The 22,409-nt window shown below is 44.6% G+C and overlaps 1 protein-coding gene across 9 annotated transcripts in view; it reads left to right on the top strand.

Moving 5' to 3' along the window:
• CACNA2D1 (calcium voltage-gated channel auxiliary subunit alpha2delta 1) overlaps positions 1-8,568 on the top strand; it is a 1,026,983-nt gene extending 1,018,415 nt beyond the window's left edge. For all 9 annotated transcript variants that reach the window (XM_029615087.1, XM_029615085.1, XM_029615090.1 and 6 more), the window contains one exon: positions 871-8,568. In XM_029615087.1, the coding sequence (XP_029470947.1) occupies positions 871-987 (117 nt within the window). In that variant the 3' untranslated portion in view covers positions 988-8,568. The remainder of the gene's footprint in view (positions 1-870) is intronic.
• Positions 8,569-22,409: the final 13,841 nt, after the last annotated feature.

Here is a 22,409-nt window from a genome sequence, read left to right as displayed (position 1 = left end):
TGTGGGTCTGAAATGAGTCCTATTCCTACAAGTCCTATACCTTTTTTAAAGAATAATATTTTGATGCAGATAAAAACTTCCTTGTGGAGGTGAAAACAAACAAAATGGAAGACGGATTTTATCTGCAAGCTCAGAGATTGTTTTCAAAAGCAGACGTCCAAATGACTTTAAATCCAGAGGTGACAATCCATAAGGATGCTGTCTCATCTGCAACCTGACGCTGCAGCGTTTCTACTCCACTTTTCTTTGTCGGGGTCGATGTGACAAACAATGGTGGATAAGAAGATGGCTGCCAGGCTATCAAAGTCTTACACAGACTGCACTCATCCAGTCCTATCGAAAGGCTGCACTCTTACAGTCATTTGCAAGTCTGCTTTTGAAAACTTAATCCCTGATCTTGAAGATAAATATCTGTCTTCCACTTTGCTTGGCTTCACCTCCAGAAGGAAGGTCTTATTTGCACCAGAAAATTGTTCTTTAAAAAATATATAGGACTTGTACGAATAGGACTCATTTCAAACCCCTGAGTATAAACACTTTGGTACCTACTATTCAGGACATAAGGCACTAAATAGCATGGTTCAGTCCCGGTGTCTTGATATATGAGGTCTTTATTAGGCAAAGTCTTTTGTAAAAATGTGTGCAATGTTACTTTGAGTAAAATTGTATTTATGAAATGATTATGTAGACAGAAATAACGAGTGTTTGTATTTGTTTAGGAAAGGGATACCTAAGTAATTATCTATTTATTATCTGCATGCCCACAGAGTAAACACAAGAATGGGACAGAAGTAAGTTGGATAAAATAAAAGCAATCTCCAATCACTGGAAATTTGCAATTAATGCACATTTGTTTTCTCTTGCCAACAGGAAAATTACACAGACTGTGGTGGGGTCTCTGGACTGAGCCCAACCCTGTGGTCTATGGTAGGAATCCAGTTTATCCTCCTGTGGCTCTTATCCGGCAGCAGACATTGCCCATTGTGACCTTGTACAGCCAAAACCTGCATTACCCTGCCAAAACCTAAGCCCTGGATTAACGTGAGAAGAAGGGTGGCTTTCTCCAGACCCGCAGAAGTCTGGCTGTGTCCATCACTGCTCATAACTTGATGTGAAAGACTCGTAACGGCCCCTCACACTGGCTGCATGTCCTGAAAGGTGATGCGTGTCAACGCCATCGGAACACAGTTCTCTATGTGCTCTGCTGAAGAAGCTAAGATACTTTTCTTGGTTGTTGCGTTGTTGATGAGTTTATGTGCAAGGGCTCCCCTTCATTTGGCTTCTATATAATATAATTTATCTTACTTAATTGGACTTAATCTTTGAGTTTGCTGCACTCCTCACATGTGTATGTGTACAATCCCATCTTATTGTATTCAATATTATGGCTGCTTTTCCTGTGTTGTGACAAAAATACTGCAGACGATGCGTCTGTTAAGAACACTGGCTAGTCTTCTACAAAAGTTCACATGACTGAAATGCCTTACTGTGAGTGATTTATTCTGCCAAACGGTTTCAAAAACGGGTGACCAGCTACGTTTTGGTAGGTTCATAAACAATCTTTGTGAAAAAAAAAAATGGGAATATGGTACGTTTACACCAAAAGAATAATGGTGCTGTAGAATTAGCTGTTTTAGTGAGCGGGAGAAAGCTCTTTCTGATTGCAGTGTCCTCCCATCATGAGGAAAACACGACTCTTCTATCCATACAGCTCTTTGTGTGCACAAGCCAAATTCATCAGAAACGATGAAAGCAAGGCTTGGCAACACAAGCAAACGTTATCTTTTTATGGCTACCGAGGGTATCTTGCATGCTGCTGCCGCTGCTGCCGTTCTGTGAATGTCTTTTTATTTTCCTTGTAGACAGTAGGTTTGAATTCATTTAAGAGGTAACGGAGTGGTTTAGCTCTGGTGTGAGACACTGAACATGGCAGGTGTTATGTTAAATAGAATGATTTGGCTGAATGTAGGCCCCCGTTCGCAGTCTGAAAGTTATACAGAGTTGTGCTCTCACCTGAATACCTTTTGTGTATATTTTAAGTAAGTACAAATCAGGTTTGACGTGTTTATTTTTGAAGCATTTAAGATGTTCTGAATGCCAATTCAGGCCAGGTTCCCCATTCTGTTAAAGAGAGGCTGCATGCAATGTTGCAATCTGCTCCCAGTGCCTTCTCCTCGTTCAGGACCCTCTGCAGACGAGAAAGCCTTACCTTGTTGTTCAGTAGTTGCATCTGAAGCACTTTTAGGTGAATTTTAAAAGCCCTGCACACACCAAAGCCAGGAGATATGCGTACAAGTTGGGCTGACATGTGCCAAGCAGATTTTATAAGCCTCCTGTGTACAGGCGCATCTTCTGCTATGCGCACGAGTCAACGCTCTTTCAAACGGTGGGGTATGGGCTGGGCTGGGCGTGGGCGTGGGCGTATCAGGGAAGACCAAGAGATATGCACATAAATACTTCTGCGCACAGGCACGTGCCGGGGGCCCCCTGCCGTGTAACTTGTGTGTACGGAATAAAATAAAACAAGCTAGGCTAGTCAGCACAGTTTTAAGGGTCAGGGCTAACAGAGGAAAAGGGAGACTATTAAACTAGGGAGGCTGGGAAGTGCTATCCCTTGCCTGGGCAAATTGGTGAAATTGGCATTGGTGGTGTGGACGTTCACCCTTTTTAAAATCCCCTCACGTATGTGGTGGAAGCCTGATCTGAACGCACATGTGTGTATGCCCACTTAAAATTGCGTGCACATGTGTGCACTCAGCCTGTTTTATATGATGCGTGCTTATACACGCGTAGGTTATAAAATAGCCGCTGCATAAGAGCACAGCAGATGCTGCTTCTCAGAATGTAGACACATCCAATTCAGAAGAAGCAAGAAATAACACTTTAAACTTTAAACTGTAGTAACTTGCAACTTGTAGTATAGACGAACACAGCATGAAACTACCAAATCGTCGCCTTCCCAACTACTCCAATGCTGTAACATCTATGGTCAACTCTCAACAAGACACATCAGCTCTCAACACGACCCAACATAGACCCATGTTTCGGCGATTCACTTGCCTGTTTCGGAGATCATAATATCTTACAACACCAGCGGCAGATTCATGATGTCGGACCGGCCCGGGTATTCGCCGCCCAGGCCGGCCCAGGACACATCACGTGGTCTGCCGAGCGTGGCTCTGTCACGGCCGCACACAGCAGACCACGTGACTGGAGCGATCGGCCCACCGGGGGATGCCCGATCCCCCGATAGGCCAATCCGCCCCTGTACAACACGTAACATCTCATTTAAGACGACAAGTTGGTAGTTTCATGGGCAACACTACATAAAATAAGTGCAATCAAAATTATGACGTGGGGTGAACAGTGACTATGTACAACATTGAAGACTGTATGTAGCCCATTGCATGGCAAGAGACAGTTGGTTGAATGTTTTTAGCAGCAATTGTCTGATGCTGTGTTCGTCTATATTACAACTTACAAGCTACTACATTTTGAATTTTAAAGTGTTATTTTTTGATTCTGCTCTATTGGTTGATTCTGTAAAATATCCGCTTCCATGGGTGCGAGCCGGTAAACGCACGCACACGTGTGCCCCCGGGCCTGTTTAACAGTTACCGTCCCTGTGCACATCTTCTGGTTTACTGATACTTTTTACATTTTTTAATTCCAATGGCTACTTTTGACTTTGGTCAGTGCCCGACTCTTAAACTCTCAGGCCAGTAGTGAAAGAGGGAGCAGAACATGGAAAACTCATGGGTACAGTAACAGTATGGGAGCAGTATGCATGAGAAAACAAAAGTGGTAAGATGACAAATTATACATTTTGGGGGAGGGAATACTGAACGCATTTTGTGTGATATTGAAAAGATTTTATATTTAATGTATCTTGCTGCTTAAAAATAATCTGGACTCAATGTATATGAATATGCATCCATACTTGAGTTTTTTTATGCAACCTTGCTATATTCAGAAAATCTATCGGTACATTAGATGGGATGGAGTGGGTCCAGAGGGCAGCTACCAAAACGACCAACAGTCTGCGCCGTAAGACATAGAGAGAGAGACTTAACGGTCTAAACATGTATATGCTAGAAGAAAAGGGGGACACCAGCGACAATTAAATAGGAGTAAGTACACAGGAGGTGGACTTCTTCCAACAATGAGGGGAAAAGGGGAAGAGTCAGGAGTAATCCTAGGAGATATTTCTAGAAGGAGGATGTGGTAGACTCATGGAACGAGCTCCCAGTGAAGGCAGTAGAGACGAGGTTCATATCTTCAAAAAAGAATGGGGCAAGAGCAGAGGATCTGTGAGGAGGAGGAAGAGATTATGGCGCCCTCAGTATAGAGAATTGCCATGAATTCTTCCAGTCCATCACAGGTTACCTCATACGGCATGAGAGCTGATAGGGCCATGCAGCCAAGTTTAAGTCTCAGGCAAAAAAGTGCAAATGGCTTCAAAACCTTTGAGATAAAGTTCTGCAGGGACTTTAGAAGTGTGAAACTTAAGAATATTCTGCAGTGCTTTTTAATGCTTTTTTTGATTCTATGTTTTCTTTGTCTGTGTGCACTTTATCTCTCGCCCGTTCAGCCTACAGTAACCACATTTTCAGGACAGATATCCCCTATACATCGTGTCAGCTAGCATTTGTGCTTTCTGCAGGCTTCGGGAGCAGCTACGATGGCGGTGCTTTGGCTGTTATACGATATTATCGTGTAACGATTTGCAGCTTTAGCGCGTTTGAATCTGAGCACACAGTCTGTCCCTCACCAGCTTCCCAGTGCATACAGGGCGGCTCACCTGGGCCCTTTCAGTCTGAATCCATGCTGTCCCATAAAACTTTTTATTTATTTATTCGAAATATTTATACAGATCTAGTGTAAAACTGGAACAAAATGCAGAGAAACAGAAAATCAGCAGCCTTTGCACACAACAGGGTTTCTCAGCTCACCAAATGTGATTGGACTCCTCCTCATAAATGAATCCATAAAATCGGAAGCTCTGCCTACTGACACCAAGAATGTGTCGTTTACGAAATCTCCGAGGTCCCTTTCCTTGCAGCCCGCACTGTGTCCTGACCTTAGGGATGTGGGGGGTGCGGACCCTCCCATGAGATGCTGAAGAGCGGATTGGGTCCCCCGGAGATTGCAGCACATAGAGGTGGTTGGAAGGGGAGGGGTCGTGGGGTCAGATGTCTCTGCAGGGACCTTTGCTTGTCCTGCCCCATTGACCCTGCTACCATGGCAGCGCCGGTCTCCCCAAGGCACCCCCCCCCCTCTCGGGGGGGGCAGGGGACTGAGCTTAAAGCACTTGTGTTAGGTTTACTTTCTTACTGTCTGCTGTGATTTTTCAGGAAAGAATTTTTCATGCAGATTGCTCAGCAATTCTTTCCTTATTTGGGCCACAAGATTTTCCTGCAGCAATTTTATTTCTGTGATTGCTGTTCCCTTCTACAAGTTACCTACAAAGTTCCACAGACAAAAGTGGATTCTTTTAAAATTGTGCAAGCAAACTAACTTTTTGCAGACGTTTGCCCAGCTATTGCCTGAAACTGAAACCTGCTCACTGTGCTTCTGATGTCCTTAGTGCAGGAGTGAGGGGGCCTAGCAAATCTTCAGCCAGGCACGCCCTCCCCCACTGCTCCCAGCGCTGCTCACTGTGCTTCTGATGTCCTTAGTGCAGGAGTGAGGGGGCCTAGCAAATCTTCAGCCAGGCACGTCCTCCCCCACTGCTCCCAGCGCTGCTCACTGTGCTTCTGATGTCCTTAGTGCAGGAGTGAGGGGGCCTAGCAAATCTTCAGCCAGGCACGCCCTCCCCCACTGCTCCCAGCGCTGCTCACTGTGCTTCTGATGTCCTTAGTGCAGGAGTGAGGGGGTCTAGCAAATCTTCAGCCAGGCACGCCCTCCCCCACTGCTCCCAGCGCTGCTCACTGTGCTTCTGATGTCCTTAGTGCAGGAGTGAGGGGGCCTAGCAAATCTTCAGCCAGGCACGCCCTCCCCCACTGCTCCCAGCGCTGCTCACTGCTGCTTCTGATGTCCTTAGTGCAGGAGTGAGGGGGCCTAGCAAATCTTCAGCCAGGCACGCCCTCCCCCACTGCTCCCAGCGCTGCTCACTCTGCTTCTGATGTCCTTAGTGCAGGAGTGAGGGGGGCCTAGCAAATCTTCAGCCAGGCACGCCCTCCCCCACTGCTCCCAGCGTTGCTCACTGTGCTTCTGATGTCCTTAGTGCAGGAGTGAGGGGGCTTAGCAAATCTTCAGCCAGGCACGCCCTCCCCCACTGCTCCCAGCGCTGCTCACTGTGCTTCTGATGTCCTTAGTGCAGGAGTGAGGGCGCCTAGCAAATCTTCAGCCAGGCACGCCCTCCCCCACTGCTCCCAGCGCTGCTCACTGTGCTTCTGATGTCCTTAGTGCAGGAGTGAGGGGGCCTAGCAAATCTTCAGCCAGGCACGTCCTCCCCCACTGCTCCCAGCGCTGCTCACTGTGCTTCTGATGTCCTTAGTGCAGGAGTGAGGGGGCCTAGCAAATCTTCAGCCAGGCACGCCCTCCCCCACTGCTCCCAGCGCTGCTCACTGTGCTTCTGATGTCCTTAGTGCAGGAGTGAGGGGGCCTAGCAAATCTTCAGTCAGGCACGCCCTCCCCCACTGCTCCCAGCGCTGCTCACTGTGCTTCTGATGTCCTTAGTGCAGGAGTGAGGGGGCCTAGCAAATCTTCAGCCAGGCACGCCCTCCCCCACTGCTCCCAGCGCTTGCTCACTGTGCTTCTGATGTCCTTAGTGCAGGAGTGAGGGGGCCTAGCAAATCTTCAGCCAGGCACGCCCTCCCCCACTGCTCCCAGCGCTGCTCACTGTGCTTCTGATGTCCTTAGTGCAAATCTTCAGCCAGGCACACCCTCCCCCACTGCTCCCAGCCCCTTACCTGATGAAGCTGCCAGAACCAAGGAAAGCAGAGTTCAATCCCACAGACGCATCTTCTGACCCTGGGCAGGTTGTTCTAGCTCCCATTACCTCAGTTGTAAATCCTTTGGGGAAGGGGCGTAAAATACCTAAAAATGCTGTAAGCCTCTTGGAGCATTATCTGCAAAGGCAGGCTGAACCTCCAAATGTATTAGTAACAATACTCCTCCTGCTGGGGCGCAGTACTCAGAAAGTATAGAATAGCAGAATACCTCACGTTGCTCACACACAGAGAAAATCCCCTGCCAAACACAGAACAAGAGATCAGGATTTAGAAGTAGAAATATACAGATAGAAACTAAACTCTCGTGTGCTGCAGGATTGAGAAGTAGAAATATGCAGATAGAAACTGAACTCTCGTGTGCTGCAGGATTGATAAGTAGAAATATGCAGATAGAAACTGAACTCTCGTGTGCTGCAGGATTGATAAGTAGAAATATGCAGATAGAAACTGAGCTCTCGTGTGCTGCAGGATTGAGAAGTAGAATTATGCAGATAGAAACTGAGCTCTCGTGTGCTGCAGGATTGAGAAGTAGAATTATGCAGATAGAAACTTAGCTCTCGTGTGCTGCAGGATTGAGAAGTAGAATTATGCAGATAGAAACTGAACTCTCGTGTGCTGCAGGATTGAGAAGTAGAAATATGCAGATAGAAACTGAACTCTCGTGTGCTGCAGGATTGAGAAGTAGAATTATGCAGATAGAAACTGAGCTCTCGTGTGCTGCAGGATTGAGAAGTAGAATTATGCAGATAGAAACTGAACTCTCGTGTGCTGCAGGATTGATAAGTAGAAATATGCAGATAGAAACTGAACTCTCGTGTGCTGCAGGATTGATAAGTAGAAATATGCAGATAGAAACTGAACTCTCGTGTGCTGCAGGATTGATAAGTAGAAATATGCAGATAGAAACTGAACTCTCGTGTGCTGCAGGATTGAGAAGTAGAATTATGCAGATAGAAACTGAACTCTCGTGTGCTGCAGGATTGAGAAGTAGAATTATGCAGATAGAAACTGAACTCTCGTGTGCTGCAGGATTGAGAAGTAGAATTATGCAGATAGAAACTGAACTCTCGTGTGCTGCAGGATTGAGAAGTAGAAATATGCAGATAGAAACTGAACTCTCGTGTGCTGCAGGATTGAGAAGTAGAAATATGCAGATAGAAACTGAACTCTCGTGTGCTGCAGGATTGAGAAGTAGAAATATGCAGATAGAAACTGAACTCTCGTGTGCTGCAGGATTGAGAAGTAGAAATATGCAGATATAAACTGAACTCTCGTGTGCTGCAGGATTGAGAAGTAGAATTATGCAGATAGAAACTGAACTCTCGTGTGCTGCAGGATTGAGAAGTAGAATTATGCAGATAGAAACTGAACTCTCGTGTGCTGCAGGATTGAGAAGTAGAAATATGCAGATAGAAACTGAACTCTCGTGTGCTGCAGGATTGAGAAGTAGAATTATGCAGATAGAAACTGAACTCTCGTGTGCTGCAGGATTGAGAAGTAGAAATATGCAGATAGAAACTGAACTCTCGTGTGCTGCAGGATTGAGAAGTAGAATTATGCAGATAGAAACTGAACTCTCGTGTGCTGCAGGATTGAGAAGTAGAAATATGCAGATATAAACTGAACTCTCGTGTGCTGCAGGATTGAGAAGTAGAATTATGCAGATAGAAACTGAACTCTCGTGTGCTGCAGGATTGAGAAGTAGAATTATGCAGATAGAAACTGAACTCTCGTGTGCTGCAGGATTGAGAAAGTAGAAATATGCAGATAGAAACTGAACTCTCGTGTGCTGCAGATTGAGAAGTAGAATTATGCAGATAGAAACTGAACTCTCGTGTGCTGCAGGATTGAGAAGTAGAAATTATGCAGATAGAAACTGAACTCTCGTGTGCTGCAGGATTGAGAAGTAGAAATATGCAGATAGAAACTGAACTCTCGTGTGCTGCAGGATTGATAAGTAGAAATATGCAGATAGAAACTGAACTCTCGTGTGCTGCAGGATTGAGAAGTAGAATTATGCAGATAGAAACTGAACTCTCGTGTGCCCCAGGATTGAGAAGTAGAATTATGCAGATAGAAACTGAACTCTCGTGTGCTGCAGGATTGATAAGTAGAATTATGCAGATAGAAACTGAACTCTCGTGTGCTGCAGGATTGATAAGTAGAAATATGCAGATAGAAACTGAACTCTCGTGTGCTGCAGGATTGATAAGTAGAAATATGCAGATAGAAACTGAACTCTCGTGTGCTGCAGGATTGAGAAGTAGAAATATGCAGATAGAAACTGAACTCTCGTGTGCTGCAGGTTCACTGGAGGATACAGGGCTGGATTAGGAGGCAGAGTGAGTCTTCCTTGCTGTGTTTATCCACTCTGGCCACCCCTCTCTTCTCTTGTTTCCTCCACACTTCCTGGGAGGGGGCGGGGGGGGGGGGTACCTGGGGCAGGAAGCAGGGGGCTGTTCTCTGCCTCCTTAGATGCCTCAGGCGGAGTCCTGGGTGCTCACCACTGCAGTGCTCTGACATCAGAAGCAATATGGACCAGTCATATCCAGAGAATGGGGTACCTTGTGCTTCTAACTATTCAGACTTGCCAAGGAGCCATTAAAGAGTTTGCAAGCTATTCAGTGGCTTAGTTGGAGGGAGAGTTACCCAGGTATTCAATGGAAATTAGTCAGCTAAGTGTTGAGCTGGATATACTCAGGTAATGTTACCTGGTACTGCACTCAGTGGCTAACGTTTAGGCCCACCCCCAGCACCAAAGTTTGTGTGGAGAATGCATTACCCAGACATAGCTGAGTCATGGGAGGAAACTTTGAAATCCTGCAAAGGCTTTGAGTATCAGCCTCGATGTTTTCACTTGATACAGGGTGAGAATTACTACTTCTCCTATGCGCAGGCGTCAATGGCACTGCTGCTCCTGCAGTGCTGCTGGCACTCTCCAAGCCACTGTAGGTTGCCTTGGAAACCGCCGGGAAATGAGATGGGATAGCAGCTGATACCCAATGTCCGGTACACTGAATGCAGGGAACAACTTTAGTTTTAAAATTAAGTCACGTGAATTTCTAGTTCTAATTTGTCCTGATTAGACAATGTGAGTGATCCTGGCGTAGGTTGGGCGCTGCATTTAAAATATCTTTCCTAAACTTAGAAACCATCTAGTTGTGCAAACAAGATATTTTCACCCAGTAGTAATGTGATTTTTAGCACTTCTGTCCTCTGTTGCCTGCTCTTCAGAGCTTCCACTTTCTTTAGTAAATGCTGCTAACACAGCAAATACTATTCCTCTTTTTGCTAACTTTACATAATTTTATACCTGGTATCGGCCATTTGCACTGCATTTGCCTTCAATTCTACCACTAACTTCAGAGTCCAGATGCTGACTGTGTACGGCAATGAGGTTTATTTATGCAAAGTTGAAATGCATTATGCTGCACATTGTTTGTCAGAAAAAAATACAGTTTTGCAAACCATGATCAAAACTCTAGTACTGAGAGCGTTCCAAATAGAGACAGGAACAGTATCGTGGTTTACACTGGTTTTGGAACCAAAATTGACCGTCCCGCCTGGTCTGTTTCAGTGGACAGTGAATTCAGCCTGAACTGCAATAGACATTTGAAGTCTGCTATATCCTGGGCTGCCTTCTCACGTTCATGTTTCCTTTAGTTACAAAGTCCTAAACTGCTGGGTTACCTTAGCAAATATCTTTTCAATTGATGAAGGGAAACCAAAATGCTCCTATGAACTGTTTTTATAAGCTGTGATTCTGCAGCCTTCTGTACAATAGAATTCATATTTGGCGAAACTGTGTAGCTTGTTCTAGTATGATGGGTTAAGGATGTACCATTAATGTTTTTCCTTTCAACAACCAGCATTACTGCCAAAAATCTGAATGTGGTCCATATTTGTAGCAGGTCTTTTAACTCAACATCTCCTTTAGCAAGCTTGATTGAAGAGATTTTTATGCCCTGTACCTTTAAGATGTTAATATGATCCTTGTCTTATTTTTCCTGCTTCAGGCTTTCTAGCTTAACCTAACAAAGAGTGTTGCTGTCAGCTGTAATTGTTCTTGTAATCTTTGTTATTAAGACTGGCCTTAATGAGTTCCAACAGGCAGTATCCCTACCTTCCTCCTCCTCACTGCACTGAAACTCAGAAAGCTTTGTAACGCGGGGCTGAATGTAAAGTGCTGGTCTTCCTTCTGACGTGAAACCCCACTGCACTGTTTTATGTCCATGCCTGAGCATTCTCTCTCTGAGTACAAATGATGATGTCTCCTAGGCTTCTTCAAAGTTAGCGTCACAGCTGCAGGTTCACCATTATTTCTACAGGAAGTAAGAGAATCATGAGCGAGCTTTTACAGTAGTGCGGGCTCCAGCAGATGCAGAGGAACTATGGACAGCAGCAGTAGCATCTCTGCACAGAGCATTTCAGGTGATGACGGGGGCAAGTCAGAATTACATTTATAAACATCCCTCCCCCTCCCAGCCATTAAACTGGCTATAAAAAGGTACAATAAGAAAAAGTCCCAAGGTACGTCTGATCAGTTTTAAATAAAACCTGCCCAGTTTTAACCTCCCAGTAAAACAACAATTAAAATTCTTTGATCTTCCGTATGGATTCTGCAAGAAGTGACAGAATGTGAATGTCAGTCCTGCTCTTTTAATTCTGTAATGCAATCTGCATCCACAGAGAGTCACCAACAATAAAAACCTTCAAATCCGTCATCACCTCAGTAGCAACCTTCCAGTGTCAGTCCTGTCATGAAGTAACACAAAAAGAAAAACACAAACCAGTCACCCCGTTAACAGCAGTAACTCCAAGGAGTCACCTGTGAAGAGGCAGCACTGGAAATGTTACACCAGGCCCTAAAACACAATACGCCTATAGATTCCTCCACAGAAACTACACATTAGCAGGTTACACATTAGCAGACAGCCTCACCCAGGCAGAACATAGATAGATCCTCACTAAAAACAGAAAAAAAGAGATAAATTATGAATAGAAATGTGCACACAAAAACTGAACTGGAAACGTCAATACAACACTGGAAAACAGAAATAGCACTATTCATCATAAAACAAACAATAAAGTCAAGAAATATAAAACATAAACCATACCAATAAAAGAATTAGAAATAGAATAGCATCCAGTAATTAAAATCTCATATTAACAATTTGAAAAAAAGTTACCAAACCTCAAAAAAAGTATTTCAAAACAGCAGACACATTCAGTAATTACAAAAAAATGAATTAAAAAATCCTCCACTCTCTATACCTGGGAACTTTTGATTTGCAGTTATTCTGAGTTTGTCATGGATTTTGAAGGAATAGAAGGTACACAAACTTTATCCTCTCTCTCTCTTATGCACATACTCTAAAATGCATGTCCATTCCTCACACACATGCTCACTCACTGACTCTTACCCTCACAAACATATAGGCTGTCTCTCACATTCAGTGGCTCTCTCTCTCTCACACAAAGGGTATCTCAAACAGGCTCACTCTGTCTCTTACACAGGCTCTCTCTCTCTCACACACACACACACACGGTCTCTCACACAAGCTAACACACAGAGAGTCTCTCGCACACACACGTATGCTCAGAGCTCTTTCTCACTCACACATATGCACATACAAGGCCGGTACTAGCTTTTCTGTTTGCCTGTGTGAACAATTGAAGGTGAATTTTAAAAGCTGGGATACACCAAAATTAGGAAGATCGATGGACTGTTAAGCCTAAAGACAGCAGGAGGCCTGTGGGGCTGTGGTGGAGCTCATCCTGTCATGGCCTGAAGACTACACAGGAGAACCATTGGATCATGGTGGAGCTCATCCCACCACAGCCCGATGATAACAGGACACCGTGTGTGTGTGTGTGGGGGGGGGGGAGCTTGTATTATGTATGTGTGAATGAGTGAGAGCCTGTTTATGTCTGAGAACCTGTTTATGTGTGCATATGCGTGTGTCTTTGTGAGATCCTATGTGTGTATGCATGTCTGTGTGAGATCCTATGTGTGTGTGTGTGTGTGTGTGTGTGTGTGAGAGATCCTGTGTGTGTGTGTGAGACTGTGTAAGAGCCTATGTGTGTGTCTGTGTGAGAGCTTCAGTGTGTGCCTGAGAACTTCTGTGTGTCTGTGTGAGAATCTGTGTGCCTATGAATGCGTGTGTGAGAGCTTGTGTGCTGTCTATGTTATGTACCTGTGAGAGCCTGTGTGTCACATAAAGACTCTCACAGGCACACACACACACACACATAATGTATCTGTGAGGGTGCGAGAGAGGCAGCCTGTGTATGTTAGAGAGTGGGAGTGTGAGAGAATTAATGTGTTGCTGTGCATATGTGTGAGAGAGATAATCTCAGGGTGACTGGAAATCAGATCCCAGATATGAAGAGGAAATTTTTAAATCCTTATTAGTTTTAATTATTGGGTGTAATTTGATGATTCTGTTCTTTTCAAATATTTATTTTGGGGGGGAATAAAACATTTTTAATTGGATTTTTATTCATCAGATTTTTAAATTTTTTTTGGTGTTTGGGAAATTTTCGATATTCTATTCATTAACTGGTTTGAAATATTCTTTTTATGAATATGTCTTACTATTATGATTAATGTTTTATATTTCTTGATTTTATTATTTAATGTTTTATGAAGAATGGCAGTGTTTCCATATTTCTATTGTTGCTCTGCATATAGAAGCTGAGTTGTTGTGGGTTCCAGTTCAGTTCTTCTCAGCACAGTTTCTGTTTATACTTTCTGATTTCTTTATTCTGTATTTAGTTTTTGTGTTCTGCACATGTGACCAAGGTGAGGTATTTTGCTGGCATGTAATTTCTGTGTAGGGATCTATAGCAGCCTGGTTTCCAATTAAGAGTTTTATTGGTGTTCTAGGTCCTGGTGTAATATGTGCAGTGCTGCCTTTTCATCGATAAAGTTGTTAGGGTTGTTTTGTTATGCGAGGTTTATGGTAATGGTAATTACATTTATTCATGGCTTTCTGAGGGCCAAGCCCTCACCAGGCACACATTACAAAACGTCTAATCCCATAGGAGCTCCCAGTGTCTTTTGTGCAGAGTTTTCTGGTTGGCACCACAGCAGTGCATGTGAATATAATATTCATGCTGTAAGTGATATTTGTGCCTCAGAAGACTGTGCTCTTGAATGTTATTTTTCATGTAAAATTTGTTATAAATGCATAATTTAATTGTGTGTGTCTGTAAAGGGTGTGGGCAGGACTGGTGGAAGCACTAGGCAATCGCCTAGGGTGCCACAGGTTTAGGGGCGACCCAGCAGCCACCTACTGGTTCCATTGGACCTGCTCAGAATTGTAAAAAAAACTTTGTCCCGATTCCCAACACTGATGGCAGCTGCAGGACCTAGGTAATTGGACCTCCTTCTTCCAGCCCTGGAAGACTGGAAGAGGAAATGTGCTGTGGGCCCACGTGGGCAGGAAGAAGGAGGCCCAATTGTCATAGCTGGAAGGAGCAGCCGGAAGAAAAGACTGAGAGGGTCAATTGCAGCATCAGTTGGGCAGTGCGGCAGGAGAGAGACAGGATCGGCCAGGCTGCATGGAAGGAAAGAGGCAGGATCAGCTGGGCGCGCTGCAGAAGAGAGGCAGCATCTCTGCTGAACAAGTGAGACAGTGGAGGCCTTCTGATGTGGTGGAAGTCCAAGAAGAAAGCTGCTGGTGATGCCTACAGCTAGGAAGAAGAGTAAAAAAAAAGAGTATATGCGTGTGTGCATATGTGAGTAGATGTGTATATGAGAGTATATGGGGAGAAAGAGCATGTGGGGAGGGGATCGGGGGGAAGAGTATGTGTTTGTGAGAGAGAGTATGTGAGGAAGAACGAGTGTGTGGGATGAGAGCCTGTGGGGAGGGGAGAGAGCATTTGTGTTTGAGAGAGCATGAGGGGGAGAAAGAATGTGTGTGTGTGTGTATGTGTGTGTGAGAGAGAGAGAGCATGTAGGGGAGAGAGAGCAAGTTTATGTGTATGTGAAAGCATATGGAGGAGAGACCATATGTGTGTGTGTGTGTGTGTGTGAGAGAGAGAGCATGTAGGGGAGAGAGAGTAAGTATATGTGTGTGTGAGAGCATATGGAGGAGAGACCATATATGTGTGTGTGTGTGTGTGTGTGTGTGTGTGTGTGAAAGAGAGCATGTAGGGGAGAGAGAGTAAGTATATGTGTATGTGAGAGCATATGGAGGAGAGACCATATATGTGTGTGTGTGTGTGTGTGTGTGAGAGAGAGAGAATGTAGGGGAGAGAGAGCAAGTTTATGTGTATGTGAGAGCATATGAAGGAGAGACCATATATGTGTGTGTGTGTGAGAGAGAGAGCATGTAGGGGAGAGAGAGCAAGTTTATGTGTATGTGAGAGCATATGGAGGAGAGACCATATATGTGTGTGTGTGTGTGTGTATGAGAGAGAGCATGTGGGGAAGAGTGTATGAATATGTGCGAGTAAGCGAGTATGCCTGTGTTAGAGTATCTGTATGTGAGAGTGAGGAGAAAGTCTTTGTATCACAACCACCACCTCCTCCCATTAATTCATAACTAGCTCAGTTTGAAAATTGAAAGTTCCCAGATATGGAGTGTGGGAGATTTTTTATCCTTATTTTTAATTATTGGGTGGTGTAATTGTTTGCTGTTTTGAAATATTTTATTAGTGTTTGGGAAAGCTTTCAAAATTTGCATGAGTCTTTAATTATTGGATATTCTTTTTATTAGCTGTTTTGAAGTTATTTTATTAGCATGATTTTGCTATTATGATTAATGATTTATATATCTTGATTTTATTGTTTATTTCATGAAGAATGGTGAAATGTTTGTTTTTCCATTGTTGCACTGCATAGAGTTTGACGTGTTGTGTTTTACAATTCAGTTTTTGTCTGTACCTTTCTATTTATACTTTATGTGGTTTTAGTCTGTATTTGGTGAGGGTTTGAGTTCTGCATGTGAGACTGAGATGAAGCATTCTTTTAGCATGTGGTTTCTCTATAGGGATCTGTAGTAGCTTGGCCTGTTCTGTTTTCCTGATAGGAGGTGTATTGATATTTGCAGTATTCCTTTTCTTAGGTAGGGTTGTTACTGTTTGAGTGTTGGCAGATAGTACTGTGTTGATCTATGCTGACGTGAAACATTACAATAGGTGTGATGCCATATGAATTCCAAGTTGCAGATTTTCTTGTTGGCAGCACAACAGTGCATGTAGCTATCACAACGTGTATATTAATTGTACCTCAGAATGTCTATTTTCATGTAAAATCTGTTGATATAAATGCATAATTTGAAGAGGTGCCAGGCTGTAAGGTTTGCCTAGGGTACCTAATACACTTCCTTATCCATGGGTTCTGGGTGGGGGGGGGGGTGTCAGGATGGAGCTGGGCTTTATTTGATGGGCCCACGACAGGCACTGAATGAATCAGGGGGAGGACAGCACAGTAATTTTTCACACAGGGCAGCAAAAAGACTAGTACCGGCCCTGTAACCTCTTTCATGCAGATGCATTTACTCTCACACACGTTTCCTCTCTCATACATGATCTCACACATGCTTTCTCTCACACACGTTTCCTCTTTCTCACACATGATCTCACACATGATCCAACACACACACACCTGAGCATCTCCAGACTCCAGTTCGTCTTTGGTTGTGGCCCTGCCCCCCCCCCCCCCCCACCACCACCTTTACGTCGGCTGCTGGTGGCATATGCACCACAATGCACCTATGGGCGAGCAAAGGGCAGCAAAACAGTGGCATGAACACTTCCAAACTCCTAAAACAAATGAACACTTATCAAAGCTATAAAATCCAAGCTATAAAGCCATCCTGCTCAATCCGTCAGAAGCAGCCTGCTGGAATAAAATGTGTATAATATGTTCCCAATCATAACAGCCCAGAGGGGCGGTCCACATTTATCTCACCTCCTGAGCTCTGCAGCATCCGAGAGGTAGAACGCAGCTGGTGCTAGCATCCTAGCTCAGCCAGCGCCCAGCTGCCTTGGCTGCTTCCTGCTGTTCGTCCTTCACTCCCCAGTGGACATGCGCCACTATTGTCCTGCATTGCTCAATCACTTCATGCAGGACTGAGCTGATGTTTGCTCCTTCTCCTTCACGGCATCATTTACTGGCAGGTGCCACACGTGTAAAGCCCTCATCTTCCACTGCTTTTTAAATACTTTTAGTACCTTTACAGCACCCCTTTCTTTCCACCCTAGCTGCCAGGCCTCTATCATCTTTTGTATTGCTGTTCAGCACAATATCTTTCTTCATCCATCACGTGGGTGTGCAACACAGCCCTGTTCATTTGCCCATGTTGGAGCTTAAACCTTCCTCTGCCTAGAAGGGTTGCCAGCAGTGTGCAAGACAGGTGTGTATAGGGATCTGGCTAGTCCAGACGCCACTAGTGAAATGGATGCCTCTGCTCTCCACCTTGACGAGCTGAGCCTGCATGCAAGCACTGCTTTGACTGTACAGGTCAGGGATAACAATGCCTGCTGCTGAATGCTTTCTGGTAGGGCACTTTGTCATTAGGAGCTAACACCTGCTTACATCCCCCATGCGCTATTATCTGTAAGGGCTGAGTATCCAGGGCAATCTTTCCCCAGGTGCAGCACAGCACCTCCTTCCATGCTGGAGAGGACAGTGAGGTGGTGACACATCCCATGGGACTGAGGGGGGCTGATTGCCACTGGCATGGGACTGAGGGGGGCTGATTGCCACTGGCATGGGACTGAGGGGGGCTGATTGCCACTGGCATGGGATTGAGGGGGGCTGATTGCCACTGGCATGGGACTGAGGGGGGCTGATTGCCACTGGCATGGGATTGAGGGGGGCTGATTGCCACTGGCATGGGACTGAGGGGGGCTGATTGCCACTGGCATGGGATTGAGGGGGGCTGATTGCCACTGGCATGGGACTGAGGGGGGCTGATTGCCACTGGCATGGGACTGAGGGGGGCTGATTGCCACTGGCATGGGATTGAGGGGGGGCTGATTGCCACTGGCATGGGACTGAGGGGGGCTGATTGCCACTGGCATGGGACTGAGGGGGGCTGATTGCCACTGGCATGGGATTGAGGGGGGCTGATTGCCACTGGCATGGGACTGAGGGGGGCTGATTGCCACTGGCATGGGATTGAGGGGGGCTGATTGCCACTGGCATGGGACTGAGGGGGGCTGATTGCCACTGGCATGGGATTGAGGGGGGCTGATTGCCACTGGCATGGGACTGAGGGGGGCTGATTGCCACTGGCATGGGATTGAGGGGGGCTGATTGCCACTGGCATGGGACTGAGGGGGGGCTGATTGCCACTGGCATGGGACTGAGGGGGGCTGATTGCCACTGGCATGGGATTGAGGGGGGCTGATTGCCACTGGCATGGGACTGAGGGGGGCTGATTGCCACTGGCATGGGACTGAGGGGGGCTGATTGCCTGTCACCTCACTGGGGATAAAGGCCAGGGGCTGGTTTGAGGTCTGACTTCCCCTGTTCCAGCACTTTCATGCTGCTATTGCTTCTTTGCCTGGTAGAGAGGGCCCTGGGGCGAGTACTGGCATCCTCCCCTGAAGATCATGCCACTGGCTCTTCTCGTTTCATGACTTGAAGCCTGCCTCTGTTTGTAAGATGCCTCAATACTTTTCCTCTGCTGAGGAACTTACTACACAGTTTTCAAGACAACTGGCATAGCAGGGTTTAAAAGAGATTTGGACAAGTTCCTGGAGGAAAAATCCGTAACACATTATTAGCCAGGTCCCTGGCATGTTTTATACTATATTTTGATTTTATGCATTTGTATTATTCATTTGTACATTATTTTAATTATTATCTGAAAATTGGTCTAGTAAATAAAATTGCAGTTGCCAGAGTTGCCTCTCCACAGGTACTGGCTCATCTATCTCCTCTGAAAGGCATTTCTCAGGAGGCTGTGCTGCTTCTGCCTGCTCCTTGCCCCTCTACTAACCCTGCCTGCTCCTGCCCCTGCAATTTATAAATGTGTCTAACAATGGCAGCACGCAGCACATCTTACAGCCTCGGCCACTTTTTCCTTGATGCTGTCTGTGCTTGTGTTTCCCCCCTAAAAATAAACTCCTCTTTAGCAAGGGCAGGGGGTGCTATTACTACTATTATGGTAGTAGTATGGTAGTATTGGTACTATTACAGTATAATGGTACTACTAGTGCTACCAAATGTATGGGATTTTCACTTGTAGATGTCTTTCCAGAATCAGGCAAAGCTTCTCTTTCCCATTCTTTCTACCCTGCTGGGAATTTGACGGTCAGTAGGAGTGCCTAATGCCTATGGAGAGGGGGGTTTTTCACCTGTAGTGTTAGTGTGTAAACTCTTCTTTTCACTACTCTCACACAGACTGCCTGTACCTGGTCATAGAGGTACTGATTTTTTTCCACAGATGAAGACATATTTTATGAAAAAACAGCGTGCTACCACATACTCTCTCTCATCCCATCTGAGAAGTAACATTCAAGCCTGGCTCCTTTGCTCTGTTTCCTAGGCACTACACATATACAATGTGGTGCTTATTGTAGTTTAAACGTACATTCAGTTTTCTTTCTGCTCTGCTTTGTCAGGGTACAGTTACATTGTGTGCTGGTGTGCTGTATCATTGCAAAACACAAAAGATTTTATGCAGATTAACAAAGTGTGTGCCTGTCTGACAAAATGAAACAGCAGAGCTAGAGCTTAGCTTGCCTATTACTTTCCTGGTCCCAGTCGTTTCTCACTTTTGCTTTTTTGGGTTTTTTTTCAATATTTCTTCAGCTCTCAGAGCTCAAAATCCAATCACCCTATCTTTTTCCACCCAGAGACAAATTAACTCAAAATGGTGTTGCCTGACTAATGTAACTTTCAGACGTTACTGTCAGTCCATGCAGATTCCAGCTGGTATAGGCTGGTTAAAAAGAATATTTGACCTTGATTGCTCCTGCTTTTTAGCTGGGTCCCTCTCCCTGCCCATCTTGTCTGCAGTACAGTGTTATCCAACCCTCTCCTGGAGGTACACCTAACCATTCGGGTTTTCAGTAGATCTGTAATGAATATGCATGAATTAATCTGGCTGAGCCGAAACCCACCAGGGATTGATCTCAGAAATTGCCAATTAACCCCATCAACTCAAGTGAGAGATGTAAGAGTTCAAACTGACGACAACACAATGATGAAAACCCATATTAGCAAACTGATCAAATCTGGTTTCTACAAGTTACAAATACTGAGCAGATTGAAACCTTTTCTAAACCAGTAGATTTCAGAACGGTTTTTACAATCTCTAATGTTCTCTAACCTTGATTACTGTAATTCCCTACTCCTGGGATCCCATCCAGTCACCTAAAACCTCTTCAACTACTGCAAAATGCTGCAGCTAGACTATTGCCTGGAAAATGGAAATACAACCACATCAGCCCAACACTGATCACTCTACAATCACGAATAATCTACAAAGTTCTCACCATAACTTTCAATAACATTAATCTGAACAACAACCTGTTGGAAATATCATTTACATCACATATTCCAGCATGAATGCTCAAATCACAAAACAAAGGCCTCATAGAAATCGCAACCATAAAAAAAAACTCTTCTAACGCAAACTAGAGAGAGAACAATTTCAGTCGCTGAACCAAAACTATGGAACTCCATACCAGAGGACCTGCGAACTATAACAGTTTGTCTGGATAACTCAAACGTTACTTGGACAAATCAGTTTGAATATAGCACTCCAAAAGGGTTTATTTATTTATTCATTTATTAGATTTGGTATCCATCCCTCCAGGAAGTTCAGGGTAGGGTGCAATAAAAACATTGATATTACGTGAACACATGAAGCATTATATATAGAGAGAGAGGTTTTAAAGGGACTTTGGCACTCATCGTGCCAATGGTAATGCAAAATAGCCCTGATCCATGCAGGCATGAGTAGCAGATGAATTTATCATCTAGTGCTAAATTAACAAAACACAGCACAACTCAAGCTGTTTAAATGAGAAGACAGATGGGTAACAAGTAAAAAAATCCACCCTGGTATAGTCAGCTTTGTAAGACGAGCCTCAGAATAAAATTTAAAAAAATCTTCAAATTTGTTCAAACATTTTAAATCCATTGTGAATCCCATTGGCCCAGCTTTGCAGCAAAACTAAATATTTCACAAGCACGTATTACACATATATTTAACGTTGACTCATTAACGGCATGCTCTCCTTCCTGATGTACGGGGAGTAAAATCTCCAGAGCTGCTGGAATCAATGAGCTTAACTGCCCGGGGGCGTCACTGGCACATCTGCTTTCAGCATAGGTGAAAGAGGTGCTTGCGTGGGCAGGTTTAGGGAGAAAGAGGAAAACATTCAATTTTCACATCTACCCCCCCTGAAACATCGGCTGCTGAAGCGTGTGGCCATGCATCTGCCTGAGTACTTTGCATCTCCAAATTTTCAAAGAGAACCATTACAGGCAACGTGGGCCATTCCCCTGGGTCCTCCTATAACGAAGGTGCAGGGCAGGTATTCCCAGGCTGCACGCAGTTTGCCACTTTTAGGGAATCCTTTGCAAATGTTGCTGCTGAGTTAGCTCCAGTTGGTTGGTAAATCACTGAAAGGCACCCCCAATCGTCAAACTTTCTAAACGTGTCATTGAGAGAATGTCTTTTCAGCCTGCCGTGAGACAGCAGTGAGTTCTGAAAACGGGATCTATCATTTAGAAGGCCAGTCCTTTGATAAAACATCACAGAAGCTTTACAATGTTTCTGAGTGTAAATCAGATGTCAGTGACCCCTTTTATAGGGAGAGGCTGCTCAAAATTTCTTTGCAAATTCAAACCTTTAATGCTGGTGGCTCTTGTGTCAGACTTGATGGTAATTAAATTGGGAAATGTTTTCATAGCTGAGTCACTAATGGAAGGAGCCTTATGAGTATTATTTCTGGTGATGGCGATCTCAGAGCTTCCTTTTCTTACTGATTTCCACGGGGCTGCGCAATGAAAAACATGACTCATTACACCCAAGGGTTAAATCAGCGTCCTGAAAGAATGTTCTGCAAAGTTTGAAGGGATACTGTCTTGTTTAAGTGCTGACGGAATCTGCAATGTCTTCTCTTTTGTGTTGTCTGAAACTCTTTTCCCAGTCGGTTTTCTTGAGATGCTCCCGCAGAATCGTTTAAGAGATTCTTCACTGCCCTTCCCAGGTCACAGACCTTTCCCCTTCTGCTACCTGAACACTTTTGTGGAACTTGACAAGCCTAAAAAAGAACAGATTTTGTAAACATTTGTATAATAATGTTATTAAAAATTTATAATCCTAGACAATGTTGTGTTAAATCTTGTGCAATAACAGTATATTCAGAATAAAGGTTTATCATTTAAAAAACAATGCCATTCAGTCTGTATTTTTGGGTCTGTAAAACACAAGCATGTTCCACTAATCAGCTAGGAACAGAAGGCGGAAATGTGAC

The sequence above is a fragment of the Rhinatrema bivittatum genome, chromosome 9, assembly GCF_901001135.1.
Source record: "Rhinatrema bivittatum chromosome 9, aRhiBiv1.1, whole genome shotgun sequence".
Taxonomy (NCBI): domain Eukaryota; kingdom Metazoa; phylum Chordata; class Amphibia; order Gymnophiona; family Rhinatrematidae; genus Rhinatrema; species Rhinatrema bivittatum.
Note: the sequence above shows the minus strand (reverse complement) of the source record. Positions and strands in the feature narration are given on the sequence as shown.